The following is a 20,528-nucleotide window of genomic DNA, read 5'->3' as shown; positions in this document are numbered from 1 at the left end:
TTTGAATGTGCCTCCATTTGCTTATCCATTTGTATATCCAACAATTCTCTTTATTTGGAAAGACTTTATATTTACCTGTTTTTACCATAATAATTTCATACATCACATACATGAGCTTGTTTGATTTTTACACTTTAATACAAACTATAAAATACTTGTCTCTTGAAGGTATAATTTTTTTGTTTTTGTTGCCCGGCTGATCATTTTACACACTTAATAGCTTTGTGTGGATTGTACAGTTTTCAATTACTAATTTTAAGAAATCTCAGTGACCATACTGCTGTACTGCTGACATGAAGTCACTTGTTTGGTTGAGGAACAGAATTTTGACAACCACCCCTTATGTTTGTACAGTGAAACCTTCAATCCATAATGCCCAATGAAGCACATACAATTTTTTGTATTGAAAGGTGTGGAGTTTAAGGCAGTTATAAAAACTAGAAAAGGGACCTTAAAATGTTGTCATTCATAGCGGGTCATCTTTTCTGGGATGTGTGCAGGTTTCACTCTACTTACTTACACTGCCAGTAATTGAACTGGGGACTGTAGAGGATTGAAATCTGTGTTACCTCAGTAGTATCCTTAGTGAAATTATTACATGGAGATGCAGTAACTCATTTGGTCGAGCATTGGACTCAATCCAAAGGTCATGGGTTTGATACCTGCCTGGGTCAGCTGCCTTTGTGTCTTTTGGAAAGGCACTTAGCTCCAATTTCCTACCTGTAATTTCTTAAAAGTGCTTGTTAAGAAAAAACAAACTTGGCATCTTACAAGATGTATGACACTTCAACAAAATAAAACTTGAATTTAAAAAAGTTGGTTTTATCTGTCAAAAGTCCATACATTTTTTTTAAAGTACCTCAATTTTTGCAAAAGCTCCTTTAACATTTATCTGAGGAAATACAAAATCTTAAACCTGGATAAAATGTCACTTTTTAAATCGAGCAATGTTGTTATTAATGTAATGTATTTTCTAAATACAACTAATAAATAAAATATGGACCACATGACACAATAAGACAATAACACAGGCTGTATCAAGAAGGATTTAATTACTCAAAGACAAAATAGGCATTGACATTGTTTGGAAGTCCTTAAAAATGCGAAACTATGTACTGCTTTGCTAGATTGCTACATTTGATATAAAGCCAGTGAATGTTTGCTTTCAGTTTTGAATTTGGTTTAGGTTTTGCTTATATTTTGCTATTGCAAAAGTCATGGTGCGGTTTTATCTATGATTAAAAAAAAATTATATTTTAATAATATTTTTTTTTTAGCTCACCTGTGTAAAGCATTGTCAGTGCTTTTCTGTTCAGGTAACAGTGTAAAAGTTTTTCTTTAGTGCTACTGCAGCCAGGCTGGATTGCCATAATTCTTGGGAACATATTTATGGTATTCCTCACACAATTCTGAACCACCTTGACTTACTTTTTCAAACAAATGACTTTACTATTAAATTATGGTTAATCCCAGTATAAATGTTTAGACAAGTCTCCAGCTATAAGCATGGCATATTGATGAAACAACCACTCTGGTGGCCTAGTGGTTACAGCATCTGCCTCGGATGCTGAGGTCATGGGTTTGATCTCTGGCCGAGTCATACCAAAGACTTACAAAAATGGTACTAACAGCTGCCTCGTTTGGTGCTCAGCATTAAGAGGTTAGTGTTAGGACTGGTCAGCCTGTGTCAGGATAATGTGACTGGGTGGGACATCATGCTACATGTCTGTGGCATGATGCCCCAGTGCTAAGACATCACTATAAAACTGTCACACTGCAGACATCTTAGCAATATGACTGAATTTTTTTTAAAGCTACATTCAAATTTCAAATCACACACACACACACACATTCATGAAACTTGGTTAGGGTGTTTCATTTAGAACCACAGCAGGGGTGTATAGATCACATTGACACAATTGCTATATAAACACCATGAAGTTGAACATATTGTGATATATGTTCATTTGTCCATCTGTTACCAATTTCACTTCTGCACAAAAACGGTTTTTGTCCACCATCTAGTTACCAAATTTTGTGGATAACTTGTAATTTACTTAAGGAAGAACCCTATTGATTTTGGGATCAAAAAGCTATAAGGTCAAGCTCACTGACTGAAAGAAGGAAACCAGTTTCTGCACAATAACTCAAGTTCCCCACTGTCTGTTGTTACCATACTTTGCAGAAAGCTTAGGCCGTTTTGGTAATTTTTCCATGTTTAACTCTACTGGTCATAACTCAAAGAATGGAGCCATCTTGAAAATCTCGTTATTGATACTCCTACTATATGAGTTTTTCCATTTAAAGATTTCTTACTAAGTCCAGTTGGTCCTGAATGACAATGCTGCAAACAGACATCAGTTTATGATAGCTGCAATGACCATCTTGAAGATCTTGTTATTGCTACACTTACTGCTTGAATGTTCATATCAACGTGGAGTTTCCACTGAAAGACTTCTTATGATGTCTGTTTGGTCCTAAATGAAAATGGTGCTAATATGGCCACCATGGCAGCCATCTTGAAAATCTTGTTATTTCTACTCAACGAGAATGGAAAGCCATATCAACATGAGGTTTTACTGGAAGACTTCTAATAGTGTCTAGTAGGTCCCTAATGAAAATGGTGCTGATCTAACCTCCAATATGGCCACCCAAGTGGCCATCATGAAAATATTGCTATTTCTAGTTAGATTTGAGGTTTTTTTACCAAAGACTTGTAATATCTATTTAAACCTGAACAAAACTGGTGCTGATACTGTTATATGTACACCTAGGTGGCCATCGTGAAAACCGTGTATTCACTACTCCTTAATTGGATGGTTATGTTCACGTAGGGTTTTCACCAAAAGACTTCTGACATCTGTAGTCCTAAATGAAAATGGTGTTGATCTAACATCCAGTATGGCTGCCGCAATGACTAATGTTACAGTGTTGCTCAGGAATATAAGTGGTTTCAACACTAAGCAGTTAAAATGCAGAAAAATCATATCTTGAATTCCTCTAAATTCTTTTCAAACAGCAGAGCGTCCATTCCCTTTAGGGACTCTTGTTTACAAATGATCTGATTAAAATCAGGTCTTCACGGGCCTACAAGAAGATCTGGTGATGACTGCTTAAGGGTCATGTTCTGGTGACCTTTGAATTAGACAACGGAAATACAGCTTTAAAAAATCTGAATGCGGATCAGATCATTTGGTGCACATTTATGCTCTTCATCCACAGTTCTCTTGTCCCAAAACACAAAGATATTAGACTTCATCTGATTGGTTGATAAAATTAGTGATTATGGTAATAGCATAGGTTACCAGAACATGACAATAAGTGGTCACTGTCAGATCTTCATGTATAAAAGCGTATATCTGATTTTATTCAGAATGGTTTACATATTTAGTCAAAGCAGAAATATAAACTATGCATGTAATATACTTTAGGTTACAAAAGCTAATGGGTCTTGGTGGAGAGGAGGATTCAGTACATGAAAAGCATGGGGATTTGTGTCTTAGCTAGCCAAGGTTCTGATGTGATAACCCAATCTACACCTTGGCATATTGAACATATATTTCTGTGCTTCGAATCTGTGAATTGCAACCTTAGCAGGCCGAAATTGGACCTTGTCCAACCTAGCCTTTGATAAAGATGATGAGCAAGTAATGTCATGATGAACCTTTTATTACACCTTCCAGTAACAGCAGAATTACTCTATAACACAAAGGTCTAGCCATTGTTTTGTTTTTTTTCTCCCTTCCACCACCATTATTTTAGATTTTTATTCCTTTATTTATTTGTTTCAGGGACATAATAACAAATAGAAAACAGATACAACCATATAATTCTGCAATGAAAGAAGAGTTGATAATGAAAGGTAGGAAATTAGCTGTACACAAACTATAGTACAAGTCACATGGGTCATGCAAGCGCATTTACTGATATAAGTTAAAAAATAATTTTATGTTTAAAATGTTATCTTAATATATTTTTATCAAAGTTTATTCAGTCGTGGTTTTATTTAGTGATTTTCACATTAATTGTCATAACAAAAATCACAGACAAAAAATTATCGATCACTATGGACTTTTGCAATGGCAGTTCGACTTCACACTGGGTCAAGAAAGTTGATATTAGATTGAACAGTTACTAGTGCAGGGTGAATCAAGTGTATCATCGCGTAAACAAGATGTCGCTTGCATCTTCAGTCATCTATTGTATGGATGTTCAGCTAGGAATGGGAGAGAGGAGTAACATACAATAAGTTTTATTCTTAGCATGTACATATGATATTTCTTCAAAATGATAATTTAGCATGATATAAAATTTAAGTAAAATAAATCTAAATTGACAGCCATCTTTCTAGTCTTTTATGTGAATGAAAGCACATACTTTGTGTAGGAAAAATTAGTATTATGAATGAATTGAAATAAAAGATATAACATTTAACATACCATACAGAAGATATAAACGAAGCTGCATGAATACCTCCAGTTTATTCGACATGTGTGCCATTTTTCCTGCAGGTGTTTCCCTATGCATTGTTCATAAATGACAACATTGTTCTGGCTCTATTTGTGTACAACTTTTTCCTGCGCAGGAAAATTCAATCTTGCGTCATAACGTGCAACAAAACTGGTTTAAATGAGATCACCCTGCTTGCTTGACTATGCCTAAAAATGTAGAAGTATGTTACCATTAAATTTGCTGTTATGCATTTTTTAAGGAATTTATAAAAAAAATCTTCAGTAAAATTTGGATGGACAGGGCTTGAAATAAAGTGAATAAATGCCATTTAAAGGTATGTGTAATCACATTCTCCAAAGTGACACCTGTGGCTGCAAAAAGTGACTTAGCCTGTGTATATGAACTATGTGACTTGTACTTTAATTTTTTTCATGATGATATTATTCTCTTCACTTTTTTGGCAAAAGACTTGATATCCTGTATTGGATCCAGTTGTGTACTGCTCATTTATTTGAAGTTCTATTTTGTCTACAAAATGTGTATTTCCATGCTGTGTTAGAAATATTAATTCATGCCAGTGGAATTCTTTTTATATAACTGTCTCACTTCCATAAGCAAACATGGACTGCATGTGTTATTGTATAATGTGCTGGCAGCTCATAGTCTAGATTTTTTCAGACAAGTCTTAAGAAAATGACATTTAGGATATGTACTTAAAGAATAAAAGGACACATTATGGAAATACACTTGTTTGCATTAAAATCTTAATAATAGCATGTATATGTTTGATTTGGATCAGAGTTTCATGTTAGTTTCAGTGGAATTAGTCAGGGAACCAGACTAACTTTACCATAGTACCTCAGACGCTTTAAACTGCACATATTTTGTGATTAAAATGTTTGCATTATCATGCTTTTGCTTATTATTTTTATTCATGTTTTACAAATCGTGTCCAACAAGACAGTTCATCTTCACCAATATAACCAAGGTGCATTTCAAACAACATTTATGTATTTGAGCTTTTTATAAGAAAATCAGAAAAAGTATTAAAATTAAGTTGTCTAATCAAAAGTCACCTTTTTACTTCACCATATATCTCTCTTCAGTTTAAGATTGAAATATATTACCAGCCTTGTCATATTATGTAATTAATTAGTAAAATGTCAAGGTGACCATCTGTATTAACATGTATTATTACAGAAAAGTTTTACTTGACAGAAGTTGCCAAAATTTTTCCAAGAACACATGCGATTTAATACTAAAGAAAGATAAGCATAAGTCCATTAAATACAAAATATAAAGTTTCAGAACATTCACTAATTAAAATTAATGGGATGCAAAGTTATGTGAGGTCACCAGAATTAAGCATGGTGTTAGAGACCTAAGTGATCATATCTGAAACACAATTAAGAAATATCATATTGCTTACCATAATTACTCTGTAACTGGTAAATTGCATAAACCATATATATGTAATTGCATAGATATTAACCAATGTGCAAAACACTCCACCTTCATGTATCGTAGTCAAATATATACACTCTATGCACTGCACCACCCCTCTTTGTGTAACGTAGTCAAATCTATACACTCTATGCATGGCACCACCCCTCTTCTTGGCAACAGTTTATATATCTGAGTATGTTTTAATATTCCGCTGAAAGTCGCTCTTTGCTTTACAAAAGATATTAATTTTGCTTGTTAGTTATTGACAAATAGAACCATATGATTGCATTTATAGTAAAGTTAATTGTGCATGCATATGTGGAGTCACTGTATTGCAGTAGCTCTCTAAAGGATGAGGTAATAATTTGGGTCCCACTGTAAACCTGTGCAAACACCATGATATTAAAAATTCAGTAACTTTAAAGTTCTGAGTGCTCATGACCAAAGCTATATATGTCTTAGTATAGATGCATCCTGCATGACAGCTTCTATGCAGAGAAAACTGTTTGAGCCATGGCATTTTCTGGATCTACATTCTACATGTGTTTGAAACATGCTTTCAGTTCTGCACCAAAGAGTCAGGTGCTAATTTAAGTAATGAGTGTTCCAAAGTCAAGTCTGTTAAAGAACTGAAATTTCATCAGTAAAACAATGTGTCTTTTTTATTTCAGTTACAACTAGGATAAGCTCTCAAAAGATTCTTTTTACTAAAATCTAACTTTCATTATCAACCAATCCTGGCCAGCCAAACCCATATATACTCTATTTTATCCTCTCTCATTTACAGATGGGTTCCCATTTTTCTATTCGTGTAGTACCATGTGTCCTGGAAATAATGTTATGGATGAAAGTTATATTGACACAGAGTTTACGAGACAGCTTCTTATAATATCTGTAGTACAAATCACATGGGTCATATATGCGCATTTGCTCATTTTAAATTAAATTCTTATGTTACATGTTAAGGCTCTAATAAACAGCAACAAAAGAAAGAGTGAAAACAACAAGCTTTGAAAAATATAACAAATATTTGTTTTCCTGGAAAAGCACTGTAAAAATGAAAAGATAAGAACTTATAGTTTTAAGAATCAGATCAAAAATAATCCAACAATAATCCACGAATTAAATTTTAGAAGTCCTAGTAATGAAATGTTCTAATGAATTCAAGTCCAAAATGGAAGGTGATGATGTAGCCTTTATTGTACCGATGTGCCTGCAGTTCTTTTTAAATCCACAAACATTATTTTCGTGTTTGAATTTCTGAATAAAATTTAGAGAAATATCTTTGTCCAAGAATTCTGTATGAGCACTCAGATATTTCCAGGAAGAAGAATTAATCTGATAGAATCCCAAAAATCTGAATAATAATGAAAATAAAACTCCAAACTGGTCACAAACAAACACTCTCCAGTGTAAAATCCCAACCAATTGTTTTCTCTATAGATATTTGGTATAAAACCTGAAAACTGCGCAATTTCGGGAAACTCAGAATTGCGAAATAGAGGCAGTTTACATATAAAATCACCTACTCCTAGTATGACCTTGATAAAAACCAATCATTTTACTTCGAGAATAAAATAAAATATAAAGTTGTTTACTTGTATCAGTGATTTCTGATTCAAGGTTGGGGACTAAGTCAAAAATAGAAACAGTGTTTCTATTATTAGGTTTTTATGAAAAGATTCAGGTCAAACTGAATTTTCTGGAAAATATCAAATTCCTAGTAAACAAAATTACATTACTTTGACATGTAATTAAAATAAAAAGATTTTAAAACTTACAAACAATTAAATTAAATTAAATCAAATATAAATTAAATCAAATATACATATAAAAAAAATTGTTCTTTTATAATTTAACACTAATTTTCTTTAAATAAGGTCTGTTCAAACTGATTATTAAATGCTCTTCACCTTAACTGTCACCAAGAAACTTTGAAATAAAAATATTCTATTGCTATGGATTTTTACAATGGTGGCCATGTACTAAACTTGGGTCAAAATATGTGCTCATCAAGTGGAATCGTCACAGTCGAGGGTAGTATGAATATGTTTATTAATATGCGTTGCTTTCGTTGCGACAACAGTGCATGGCATTCCATCCCGATTGTTCTGGATCACACCTTTGGGTTCATTTCATCCAAAAATGTCTACATACTTTAACATTGATTTTGCCGTATGCACCTCTTGGGACATCTAAATAAAGACCTTCCAAAGGAATGTGAATGTATATGGATTCAAATGAAGTGAATACTTGCCACTTAAAGGTATGTAGAATCAAATTTTAAAATGTTACCCATTACTGAATTAGTCGGCGCTGAATGCCGACATGACCTGTGTGACTTGTACTATAGTTGGTCCTAAATGAAACTGGTACTGTTCTGGTATCTAATATAGGCACCGTAGTGACCAGCTTTTAACTACAAGACTGTTTATGATGTCTCATTGGTCCTAAATAAAAATGGAGCTGTTCACGCATCCATTATACCTTCCACAGTGACCCATTTTGAAAATTTAGTTACTAATCATTACTATTCCTGAAAAAAGGGTCATCTGAGGATGGGGTTTTCACTAAAACATTTCTACTTGGTTATAAATGAAATTGGGGCTAATCTGACCTATATTATGATTGATGATTTGGAAATGGTGCCAGTCTGATACAGAATATGGCCACCATCGCAGCTACGGACACTACATTGGTATAGTATACCTCAGATGTCGAGGAGGCAGCCGCACACATTCCTGCTCTTTAGAAGTTTCGAACCTTTTCCATTGGACAGCTGTGGGGAGATTACTCAAATATCCCACCACCATCCAGGCAAAAATAATGTTCTGGTGGATAGCTTTGCCCAGACCCGGGTGAGCAAGGGTGGCAGAGACACTTTTTTTTAAGACTTGTTCACTCTGAAGCTGAACAGTGGTACATTTCAGTCTGATATGTGATCAGCTGTATGTTCATCACTGATAGCTTCCCTGTGGCCCCAGAGATTGTGCTTCAGCAATCTCCTCAACCTATTGGTCAATAATCCTAAGGAATTACTGGTGAAGAGGGATCTACTGTCAAAGCACATAGAGACCTATGTGCACAAAATCCACAAATCCCCACCTTCACACCTGGCTCATATGAGGCAATCTATCAACTGAGACCAGTTTTCAAGCAAGGTTACTAAATGCTTCACTCAAGCCACAAGGCAATTAACCTCCAAGGTTTGTGATGCCAAGTAGAGAATTTTCTGTAATTGTACTGTAGGAAATGTGTTGGTTCTATCTGCTTTCCATTCATTGCAGTAACTGCAGTTATAGATTTATTTTTTCAAAGAAAAAGATTGCCAAGTAACCACCATTAAACCTTAATAAGGACTTCAGGGCAACCCTCTCAAACACTCATCAAGTTCTCTATGGGTTCCACTGTAAAGACAGATCAATATCTTTCAGATCTGAGCTCAAGGGAAGAGTCTCTGCCTCATTCCTGCCATGGTGAAACTTGTATGATCTTTGATCTTTTTCTGAATCTCCATAGGAAACTTTGAGTGTCTTATCCATAAAGCAGTCTTCCTTTTCTCTCCAGCTTTGGCAAGGAGAAGGAGTGAAATTCATAATTTGTGGAAATGGGTTGTTTACATTTCAGAGGTAGCTAAAATTTGGTCTCTTTCCTTTGCCAACTGGAGTTTTTAGCCAAGAATCAGTTACTCTGAGTAACTTAAGTTCCTATTGAAAACACCTAACTCAGTCATATCTGTGTTATGGATGATCAAGATAGACCCTGGTGACCAGTTAGAACTATATGCTTCTGTCATAGCTAAATTGGGGGGAACAAGAAAGGGTCATAACCATCTTTCAAAGGTACTTCTGATAGTTTGGCAGTCTCCATGACTACGTGGATTGCTTGCACTCTTAAAAGAGTTTCTCAGTTTTTCAGTAAGAGGGATCTTTTTCATGAAAATAAGAGCCAGTTCAGGGCTGTTTCATCTTGGGTCTTCTTGACTGATTCTTCTCAGGTTGATGTCATGAAAACTGCCTTCTGGCATTTTCACTCAACTTCCTTGTTATTTTACCTTCATTCATTGGCTCACCATTCAGTTAGTCCAGTTGTATCAGTCCAACAAATTGTCAAGCCGTCCTTCAGTTGGCAGCATAGCATCCCAGTGACAACAAGGGTAAGTTCACTTCACAGTTTATCTTAGGCCATCAGCCTCCTCCATCATATAAATTCAACAATTCAGTTAATAGCAGTGCTACCTAAATGTAATATGTACACCAGTTATTATTGCAGTTTCCACCTCTGATGTCCTTCAGTCTTAAAGTTATCAAATGTGTCAGAAGCAGACTAAGGTATCAGACTGGGACCATTTTTTGTATACCATATTTTAGATCTCAATTACTAATTGGAGGAGGGAATAATGTATTTGGACTTGTGACTAGCACCAGGAAAAGGTATAGCAGTGCAATACTAGCAATTAAGTTATACTTAATTAAAATTAGTTTTAACCTCCACCAACACATTAAATTACATTTTCATATGGAGAGAATGTAATGTAGGCAGCTGTAGGGCCATCATCCTTTCATTATATTAAACTTGGAAGAAAAAGAAATTTGTTGTTATAAAACACCCATAATATATGTATACAAGCATAATCATACATGCAAAATATCTTAGATTTTTAAAAGAGCCACATGTTCCTAAAGTTACCCAGAAGTGAATAACATATCAGTTGAATCCAGTTGCAAACTGCACAGATCCAGATCTGCCCTTACATATTTTTTGAACAAATAACATTGCATTGTGCACCAGCCGATCATGGTCATTGTTGTTTGCTTATATGCAGGTATACTCAAATTTGCTGGCACATTGTATGAAGGCAGGTCTGGGTCTATGCAATTCATTCTGCTTTCGTTGATTTTACTCTCTGACTGTCAGTAACCGTACCATTACAGATAGAAATATAGAACAAAATCTCACCATAATATAGAACAAAAACTAACAATAATAGAGAACAAATAGAATAAAAATCCACAATAAAATAGAACAAAAACTCACCAAAATATAGAACAAATAGAACAAAAACCCAAAATAATATAGAAAATATAGAATAAAATAGAACAAAAACTCACATTTTCTATGATGTTATTCAGGTTTTTTCATTTACGGTACTTTTACTATAGACCTTTGCATATCCAAAACAATTCTGGGGACATGACAGTGGTTTAAGTTATGTGTTGTTGGGTTAATAAAATCTGTCTTATATATATATATATATATATATATATATATATATATATATATATATATATATATATATATATATATATATATTGATGTGCGATTGGGAAATCCCAGCTGGTGGCTCAAAATTTTGTGGGCTGAAATGGGGTTTTGAGGGTTCGTAATTTATGACAATGATTTGCTGAGTTTGTGCTCAAGAATCAGGAACCTTCACATGGAATTTTCCTAACCCACATAAATATACTTTATACCAGGTTGATTATTTTTCTTACATTAAGACATGTAGGTTTTAAACAAAATACCACTCAACTGGTATTAATAAAGTATTTAGGAATAATTCAGTGCAAACTTTAAAATCTAGTTAAAGAACAGATAACTAAAGTTCAAAAATTAGATGGATAGAAGAAAGCAGACATGATATCATTTTTGTAATGACATCATAAAAACTTGTCAAAGGAGTGATGTACATATAAAAAATGCTGTGACATAATGTGAGGTAGGATAGCAGTCACATGTGAGGTAAGATGAGTATTTTCTGTAGGATAGCAGTCACATGAGGTAAGATGAGTATTTTCTATAGAATAGCAGTCACGTGAGGTAAGATGCGTATTGTCTGTAGGATGGCAGTCACATGTGAGGAAAGATGAGTATTTTCTGTAGGATAGCAGTCATATGTGAGGATAGATGAGTATTTTTGTAGGATAGCAGTCACATGTAAGGTAAGATGAGTATTTTCTGTACGATGGCAGTCATGTGAGGAAAAATGAGTATTTTCTGTAGGATAGCAGTCACGTGTAAGGTAAGATGAGTATTTTCTGTAGGATGGCAGTCATGTGTGAGGTAAGATGAGTATTTTCTGTAGGATAGCAGTCACATTTGAGGTAAGATGAGTACTTTCTGTTGGATGGCAGTCACGTGAGGTAAGATGAGTATTTTCTGTGGGATAGCAGTCATGTGTGAGGAAAGATGAGTATTTTCTGTAGGATAGCAGTCACATGTGAGGTAAGATGAGCATTTTCTATGGGATAGCAGTCACGTGTGAGGAAAGATGAGTTTTTTCTGTAGGATAGCAGTCATGTGTGAGGAAAGATAAGTATTTTCTGTAGGATAGCAGTCATGTGTGAGGAAAGATGAGTATTTTCTGTAGGATAGCAGTCACATGTGAGGTAAGATGAGCATTTTCTGCATGGGCATTCTGCCAGGAAATCAAGACTGGTTTTGTATTTGAGGATAAGTTGCTAGTTATGATGAACCCAAAATTTGAGCATCTGAGGTTTTGAAAAACAAGGCTTTCCTGTGTTAGCTCCATTTTGTATCTGTTCCAGGCATAAAGGACCGCCAGCATGGCTTGGCTTTCCAGCAGGCTATTTCCGTGGTAGGGGATTTCCTGAAACAGAAGGATAAAGCGAGTCCAAAGAGGGCAACACAACCAGATATTCAGATGACCAATATACGAGGGAATGAAACGGAATGTAGCAGCCTGAACAGAACAGCTGAGGAAAGTGAATTTTCCAGTGTTAAATGTGGATATGCAGATAGGAATAAAGCAATTGGTGTACTGGAATCTTCCTTTGTGAACAGAACAGTGAATGAAAATGAATTTTCAGCTAGAAATGGAACATTAAATAAGGAAAATGTTGTTGTTTTGACTGACAGTGAATACGGTGCATTACATACATCATTGAATAATGATGAATGCCCCACATTAAACAGAACATTAACAGATGATAGAAGTGCAGTTTCAAACAGAACAAGGAACGGAACACTATTTGGAACAGATTGTCAGATACCTAGACAGTTGGATAATAACCATTATACTTCATATATGGAGACAGATATCAGACGATACAGCACTGGGTCTGTAAACCAAACTTTGTCATCTAATAGGTACCCAAGAAGAAAAAGAAGTTTTGAATATAAAAGCAGTGCAGATAGCATGAAAAATTTAAAATTTTTGAAAGGTACTGTTGAAATGGTAAGAAGATCAGGAAATAAAACAAAAATGAAGGCTATTACGAATGGAAAGAAGAGGAAGAAAGTTAGTCATGGTTCAGAGAAACCAAGCCAGCAATACCAAGTCTCTGGAGGAGAGGCTGGGAATGGTCGAAAAAAATTCTCAAATCTGACAGATTACATTAGTATAGCAGATTCAAGGAGTATTCAACAAAGTGATAACATGAATCATAGTGGCAGTCCAGGAATGAAATCCTTTGAGTTACAAACTTCACTCATGTTTCATGGCAGCACTCCAAAACCTCTGTCCTCACTGATTGTTTCTGATGACTCCTATTTACCAACGCCAGATAGCAAGGGCTATCTAAGGGAGACAACTCAAGCTGAAAATCAATTGAAGAAAGATTACCATAACAGGTTTGTTTTAAATATTTATAAAAAAAGACCCAGGACAGAATTCATTCTAGCTAATGATATACAGTTAATCCTGTCTTAAGTAGCCTGCTTGGGGAGTGGAAAAAGTCTCAAGACAGGTGGCTGTTGAACACAGGTTTGTTTCTTTAATATCTTGGTTAACAAGACTCTGATTTTAAGACTGATTATTGCTTAATACATCTGCCCATCAGGAGAGTTTCTGAAATAGCACTGTGGTAGTGTATTTGGTTCAATTTCATTTGATCATTTTGTAAAGTTATATTAGCTTACATATTGTCTGCCTATGCGTCATCTTTTAATCCATTGGTATTTGCTGTTTTCAGTTCTTCTCAAATAAACCATTAGACTGTTTAAGCCAAATTTGTCAGAGAATCCTGGCATTAGAACTTGTGAAATTAGTACAGAATATCATTGATCCCTGACACACACACATTTGTACCATTTCTGGTCATCATAATGATAAAGATACAACTCTTTGTGCCATTTTGGGCCATCGTAATGATAAAGATACACCTTTGTGTACCATTTTTGGTCATCATAATGATAAAGATACAATGCTGTTTACCATTTTGGGTCATCATAATGATAAAGATACAACTCTTTGTGCCATTTTGGGCCATCGTAATGATAAAGATACACCTTTGTGTACCATTTTTGGTCATCATAATGATAAAGATACAATGCTGTTTACCATTTTGGGCCATCATAATGATAAAGATACAACTATGTACCATTTTGGGTCATTATAATGATAAAGATACATTTCTGTACCATTTTTGGTCATAATGATAAAGATACAACTCTATGTACCATTTTGGGCCATCATAATGATAAAGATACAACTATATCTACCATTTTGGGTCATTATAATGATAAAGATACAACTCTGTGTGTAAAATTTTTGTCATAATGGTAATGATACAACTCTGTGTGTACCATTTTGGGCCATCATAATGATAAAGATACAACTCTGCAAGCAACCAACCTTTAGGTGATTTCTCCCAAATGTACATTAGAATAAATTCAGCTTTGACTTAAGAGTAAAAGATTGGTACAGTTGTATTCAATCTACCATCAAATAAGGCTACTTTTATTTTTTTAAATACAGTTCAGCTCATGCAGTTTTTTTTTTGTTCTCCACACCCCATAGTAGGGATGAAGAAAATTAAGAAAAAGTCCTAAATTAACAGACATTATTTGTTTTTGTTTCTTTTTCAATCTTCAAAGTCAAACTTTATATTACATAACGATATCAGTTTGATGTCATATGAATATGCATTATATCAAATCATCAGATTCTTTTGAGAGAGAGAGATGTGATATGCGCTCATGGCTACTGAAGACATAATTTCATGCATGCAGAATTGCTAAAGACATCACTAAAAATTGGAATAAAGGTACATAAAATGACTTTGGATAATGGACTCAAATTTTGTTCATGTGTTTGCATAATCCAAATATTTACAATATTTGACGTGTTTGGTTTGTGCTTGTATGGCACAGCAACACATTATTTCAAGGCCCGTTGGACTGGCAGTCTAAACTTCCTCTGCCCCCATCCCCACCCCTAGATCACTGCCAATTTCAGGTGCCAAGGCAATTAGAGATGGTTTGCCTACTATGAGAAGGTGCTTCACATATATCTTGCTGTAGAAATATAAACAAATTCAAACTTTAATATTGCATAAGGTTATATAGCTTTACCTCTTTCCTATGAACAAGTCAACTAAATACACCAGATTTATTGACTTACAGAGATTTTGATTTTGGATACTGGTTGTCTTAAAATTCATACATTTTATACTCAAGGAAAAAAATGCAAGCAAGCAAACTAGAAAAGGTCATATGAGATGTCCTCCTTTGTTGGAGAGTAAAATCTGAAAACATTTGATTGCAACTTAAATATCTGAAAGAGGAAGTGAGGGATTTTTCTTGAATTCATGACAATTTTCCCACATCATTTTTCATTTAAACAATAAAGTATATTGCATAGAAGGTAATCAAACATTTCTAAACACATATACAAAACTCTTTTGAGATTTTTTTTATTGACATATACAAATGACATAAAGATAATTGATTATTGAAATGGTATCTGATTGTAAATCACTCGGATGTTAGTGTTTCAGTGTGTGGTCTTCATGTATTGGTGGTTCAGATGTCAATTGGTAACATAAACGATAACCCCCTCAGCAACAAAGAAGCACAAGTTGTGCCTGCTGAGTACCTGTGGTGATTTGTAAGTATCGACCCCTCCACCACTGAGCGAGCATGAAGGAGATTAGCTGTCCCATTATGATACATGGAAAAACAAAAAAAATTGTGTGAGCTGTACTGTATTCCTCCAAAAGAACATGGCCATTTGGGACCAAATTACTCCTTCATATTCACATTCCAAGTTTATACAGATTATTTCAATCAGCCACCTAAATATGGCCACCATCACTGAAAATTGATTAACCTGTCCATGACTTCTTTGACAAACATTGGAATGATTAAAATGAAAGTGCCCCTTTGCATATTTAGGCAGAAAATTTAAGTTGATTTTTCCTCTTGAACAAATCAACTTTTCATTGATATTAATTACTTTCTTCCACATCATGCATTTTGCCCTGAGTGGCCAAGTGGTCTAAAGCACTCACCGTTATGGATCACTGCCATCTCACCTCTGTCTGCATGGGTTCGAGTCTTGGATTCAGCCTATGTGGGTATGTGAGAAAGCTTGCCAGTAGCTTCTCATGGGTCAGTGGTTCTTTCCGGGCTTTTCCCGGATTCTTCCTCTACCATTTATACTGGCCGCCATGTATTGCCTATCTTGTGCTGAAAATGGTATTAAACAACTACATCAACAACATCATGCATTTCTGCTTAAAAAAATAATAGATGGAATTTATGCATATGTAATTATTTTGCACACAAAAAAGAAGCAAGAAATACAGCAGTGCATTGCATTTATTTCTGAAGTACTAATTAGTCTTGCCCACAAAAGTGGTATTATCCCATTTAGAGCACACAGGATGCACCCTGCCTTATTTGTTGGTCAAGGAACAATATTACAAGTCTGAGGAAAATAATTTTTCAGTTCCTCCTCAACAAATGTAACCATAGATACTGCAATGTAATTATTCATACCATTTGTTTCTAAATTTATAAAAATCATTACTACCATATCTTGAGTCTCTGCAGATTGCACTGAGCCAGCTGTACTTTTGCTTGATGCACCAGCATAACTATATCTATACAGTTTATTAAGAATTAGACCCTTATCTGCTGGCACATTACGTGATGTTAGATCAAGGTCTATGTTTGCAGTTGGACTTATATGCGATTATATATGGTATTTTATGTTCCCTTGTAGTACAGATAACTCTTTCCTTAAGTTAAATTTGAGAGTTGTTGGTATGTGAGAAAATAATTAATAATTTACAGTTTTATGTCAGTTGAGAAAAGTAGTTATTAAGAGGTGTCCCAAATTATTGACATTGTTGTGTTTTTAATCATTGTATTATACCTCCTTAAGAAAAGAAAAGGTCATTTACCTAGTGGCATAATTAGGCAATGTGTGTCTGCCCAGACTAAAATGGCATGATTAGACAGTTTGTACCTGCCCAGACCAAAATGGCATGATTAGGCAATGTATACCTGCCCAGACTAAATTGGTTTGATTAGGCAATTTGTACCTGCCCAGACCAAATTGGCATGATTAGGCAGTGTATACCTGGCCAGGCTAAATTGGCTTAATTAGGCCAATATGTACCTGCCCAAACTAAATTGGCATGATTAGGCAATCTGTACCTGCCCAGACTAATTAGGCATGATTATGCGATGTGTACCTGCCCAAACTAAAATTGCATGATTATGCAATGTGTGCCTGCCCAAACTAAATAGGCTTGATTAGGCAACCTGTACCTCCAGAGACTAAAATGGCATGATTAGGCAGTTTACCTTTCCAGACTAAAATGGCATGATTAGGCAATTTGTACCTTTCCAGACTAAAGTGTTGCTTTCGCCATTGTTATATCCATTAGAAGTTTTGTGCTCTGACCAGATTCAGTGATGTGGACATAAAGTGTTCCCCATTTCTGTCCATATGTTCACACATGCATATTTATGTATGTATATCACAAAAGTAATAGGGAAAAAATTAGTGGGGTGGTGGTGAGACTCAATTGTCTTTGGGACAATGTACAACTGACTGGAGGAGTAAAAGTATTGAGACATACTTTTTCATATAACCAATTTTGCAAAGGCAGTCTATTTTCTTATTAAGTATCGAGTCCAAACAAATATGCTGCACTTTGAAGTCAATCTTGACTCAGTCATTCGTTATCTTTATCTATATACATGTCAGGGATATTGTGATGCATGCCCTCTAGCTGTATGTGTGAATGCCTCATTATTACCTCTCCTAATCTGCTGGATGGAATAACATAAAACTTTGTACTTAAGTTAACCCTGTGGTTACCACCTGCAAGAAAGGTGGCATATTCTCTGCTCCTCCCCCCCCCCATTGTCTCTTTTAGGAGGTTCAAAGATCAGTTATGAAATTTTTATTTTTAAATATTTTTAAAAAGAATTTGTTTTTTAAACCAAACTTTATATATGCATTAATTGCATTAAATCATATTTTGCATTATGACATTGGGTCGCTTTCAGAGGGGGGGATCAGGGTGAGTATTGAGGAGGAGGAAGGGTAGGGAATTTGGAGTATGCAGTTGAAAGCATGAAAGTTTGCAGTGGTGAGTTGTTGCACATATTCAAGTTCTTTTTAATTTCAGTGTGCCATTTGATCCCAATGTTGACATGGATGAAATCAGTGAGGCTGACTCAGATGAGGATCTGCCAGTTGGGTTATTGCCTTTACCAATAGGTATTGTCTTTACCAATAGGTATTGTCTTTTGATTGGAAAATTGATTTCATATTGGTCAGGCTCTGGCAAATTTCATAATCAGATGGTAGCCATGTTCAAATTCACTAACACAGAAGAACACTTTTACTTGAAATGGTTTGGTTTAAGACTTCAGCATTCGATCTAGGATTTGGAGACATGGTGCCCAAGGCTTATTGATATTTTGTAAATTTAGTTGGACCAATATTTCAGATAATTTCTTTAAAAAATGTTTTACATCTGCCATATGGCAGAGCTTATGTTATGATGATGTCCAGCCTTTTGTTTGGTTTTCCATCATCTACAGTTAACAAACTTTGTGGATGGTTGCAGTTGGCATAAAGAAGAACCCTAATGATTTCATGGTCAAAAGCTCAAAGATCATGTTTACACAATAACCTGAGGTCTCCATTATCAACAGCCAACTTTATTGATGGCTTGTACTTGGGGTAAGAAAGAACCCGTGGGGGGGGGGGGGCATTTGGTCCAAAGTCAGGATCACTGTGCTCACCGTTATTGATCACTGCCATCTCACTTGTCTGCCTGGGTTCAAGTCTTGGGTTCGGCCAATGTGGGTATGTGAGAAAGCATGCCAGTAGCTTCTCGTGGGTCAGTGGTTCTTTCTGGGGTTTTCCCAGGTTCTTCCTCCACCATTGATGCTGGCTGCCATATATAGCCTATCTTATGCTGAAAAATAGCGTTAAACCCTACTACATCAACAACAAGAACCGAAAGGAGAAAATGGTTTCTGCACATTAATTCTAGTTCTCCATCATGTATTGTTGCCAAACTTTGTTGCTGGCTTGCATGTTAGGTAAGGAAGAAGCTTAGTTATTTTGAGGTCAAAAGGTCAAAGTCCATGGTCACTGATGAAGGAAGAAAAATGGTTTCATCACAATGAAATTAGTTCTACATTACAAACCTGGATCAGACTTTGTGGATTGCATGATATGGCCAGTAATGTGTTAAAAGTGCTGTTAAACCCAACAAACCAAACTAGAACAAATCAATTGTAAAATGTTGTGGCTACTGGCTAGTGGCCAAGATTTCTCTGTCTGACTATGTAGATGTGAAAGTATTCCACAAATATACTCCAGGCATAAGAATTTTTCCTTTTATTGTTTCATATGCAGCAATGTGATCATCTTTGTCACATCAGGGTAAAGGCAGCATTTATTTGCTCATCTGACCTTTTAAATCAGTATTCACCATATTGGTTCTTATGTGTAGCAACCCCAGTCATTTTTCTAATATTGAAATAACTGCAAGCACTTGATTTCTTCATATAGATCTATTTAACATCATTCCAAAATAGTTTAATTTTTAAAAATAACTATTAGAAAAAAAGTTAAGCAACTTTTAAGTTCCAGAATATTTACAAATTTGTAGAATTTGTGTCTTATATAAATGTATTCAGATTATGTGGCAACCATGGAACCATATTAAAATGTTCTTTCCATAAAAATTTTATAACTTTCTTTTTTGTTGAGATATTATGAAATTTGATATACTGATTGCATTTTTCCTGCTGAATTCATTGCTCTCATTAGATACATTGTCTGACTTCAGTATTTTTATTTATAAATGAAAAATATATAAACATTTCACAACTTTTATGACATTTAACTTAATTCAAATATATCACATTAGTAATAGTTCATATGTATGTAAAACAACTTTGAAAACAACAAAAATGCTATGTTTATTCATAATTGTCATTGAAACAATGTTGCAAGACCTAATTTCATGAATATGATTCAAGCTGGTTTCATCTTCTAAATCCTGTGATGTTATATTTAGCTCCTTGCAGATTGGACCAGGGAATGCTGCCATCTTTCACTTATAACTAACATTTCAATATCATATACCTGTAAAATAATATATCACTTTCAGACTTTGTATTTTTTTGTTTTTTTGTATTTTGAAAACGTTGATCCTATCAAATATTATCCATGCATTGGGAATTTAAGAACCCACTTTAAGTGTGTGTGTGTAGTTACTTTGTTATGCTCATCAAAGTCATAAAAAAAATTGTCATACCAAAACTTTGCATTTATCTGATAGTGATGCAATTTTTTTATCATTATTTCATCAGACAATGTCCCATTACAAAATTTAAACAAATGCAAT

General features: G+C 34.8%; 1 protein-coding gene across 6 annotated transcripts in view; it reads left to right on the top strand.

Moving 5' to 3' along the window:
* The window catches only part of LOC149802023 (uncharacterized), a 126,776-nt gene that overhangs the window by 52,538 nt on the left and 53,710 nt on the right, over positions 1-20,528 (top strand). For 4 of the 6 annotated variants that reach the window (XM_089956420.1, XM_089956419.1, XM_089956421.1 and 1 more), the window contains 3 exons: positions 3,792-3,862; positions 12,447-13,491; positions 18,288-18,379. In XM_089956420.1, the coding sequence (XP_089812546.1) occupies positions 3,792-3,862; positions 12,447-13,491; positions 18,288-18,379 (1,208 nt within the window). The remainder of the gene's footprint in view (positions 1-3,791; positions 3,863-12,446; positions 13,492-18,287; positions 18,380-20,528) is intronic. The other 2 variants (XM_089956423.1, XM_089956424.1) reach the window with 1 other exon arrangement.

This window comes from Sinohyriopsis cumingii, chromosome 4 (genome assembly GCF_028554795.1).
Source record: "Sinohyriopsis cumingii isolate HCF-2022 chromosome 4, ASM2855479v2, whole genome shotgun sequence".
Taxonomy (NCBI): domain Eukaryota; kingdom Metazoa; phylum Mollusca; class Bivalvia; order Unionida; family Unionidae; genus Sinohyriopsis; species Sinohyriopsis cumingii.
The sequence above is the reverse complement of the archived record's forward strand: the minus strand, read 5'-3'. Positions and strand labels throughout refer to the sequence as shown.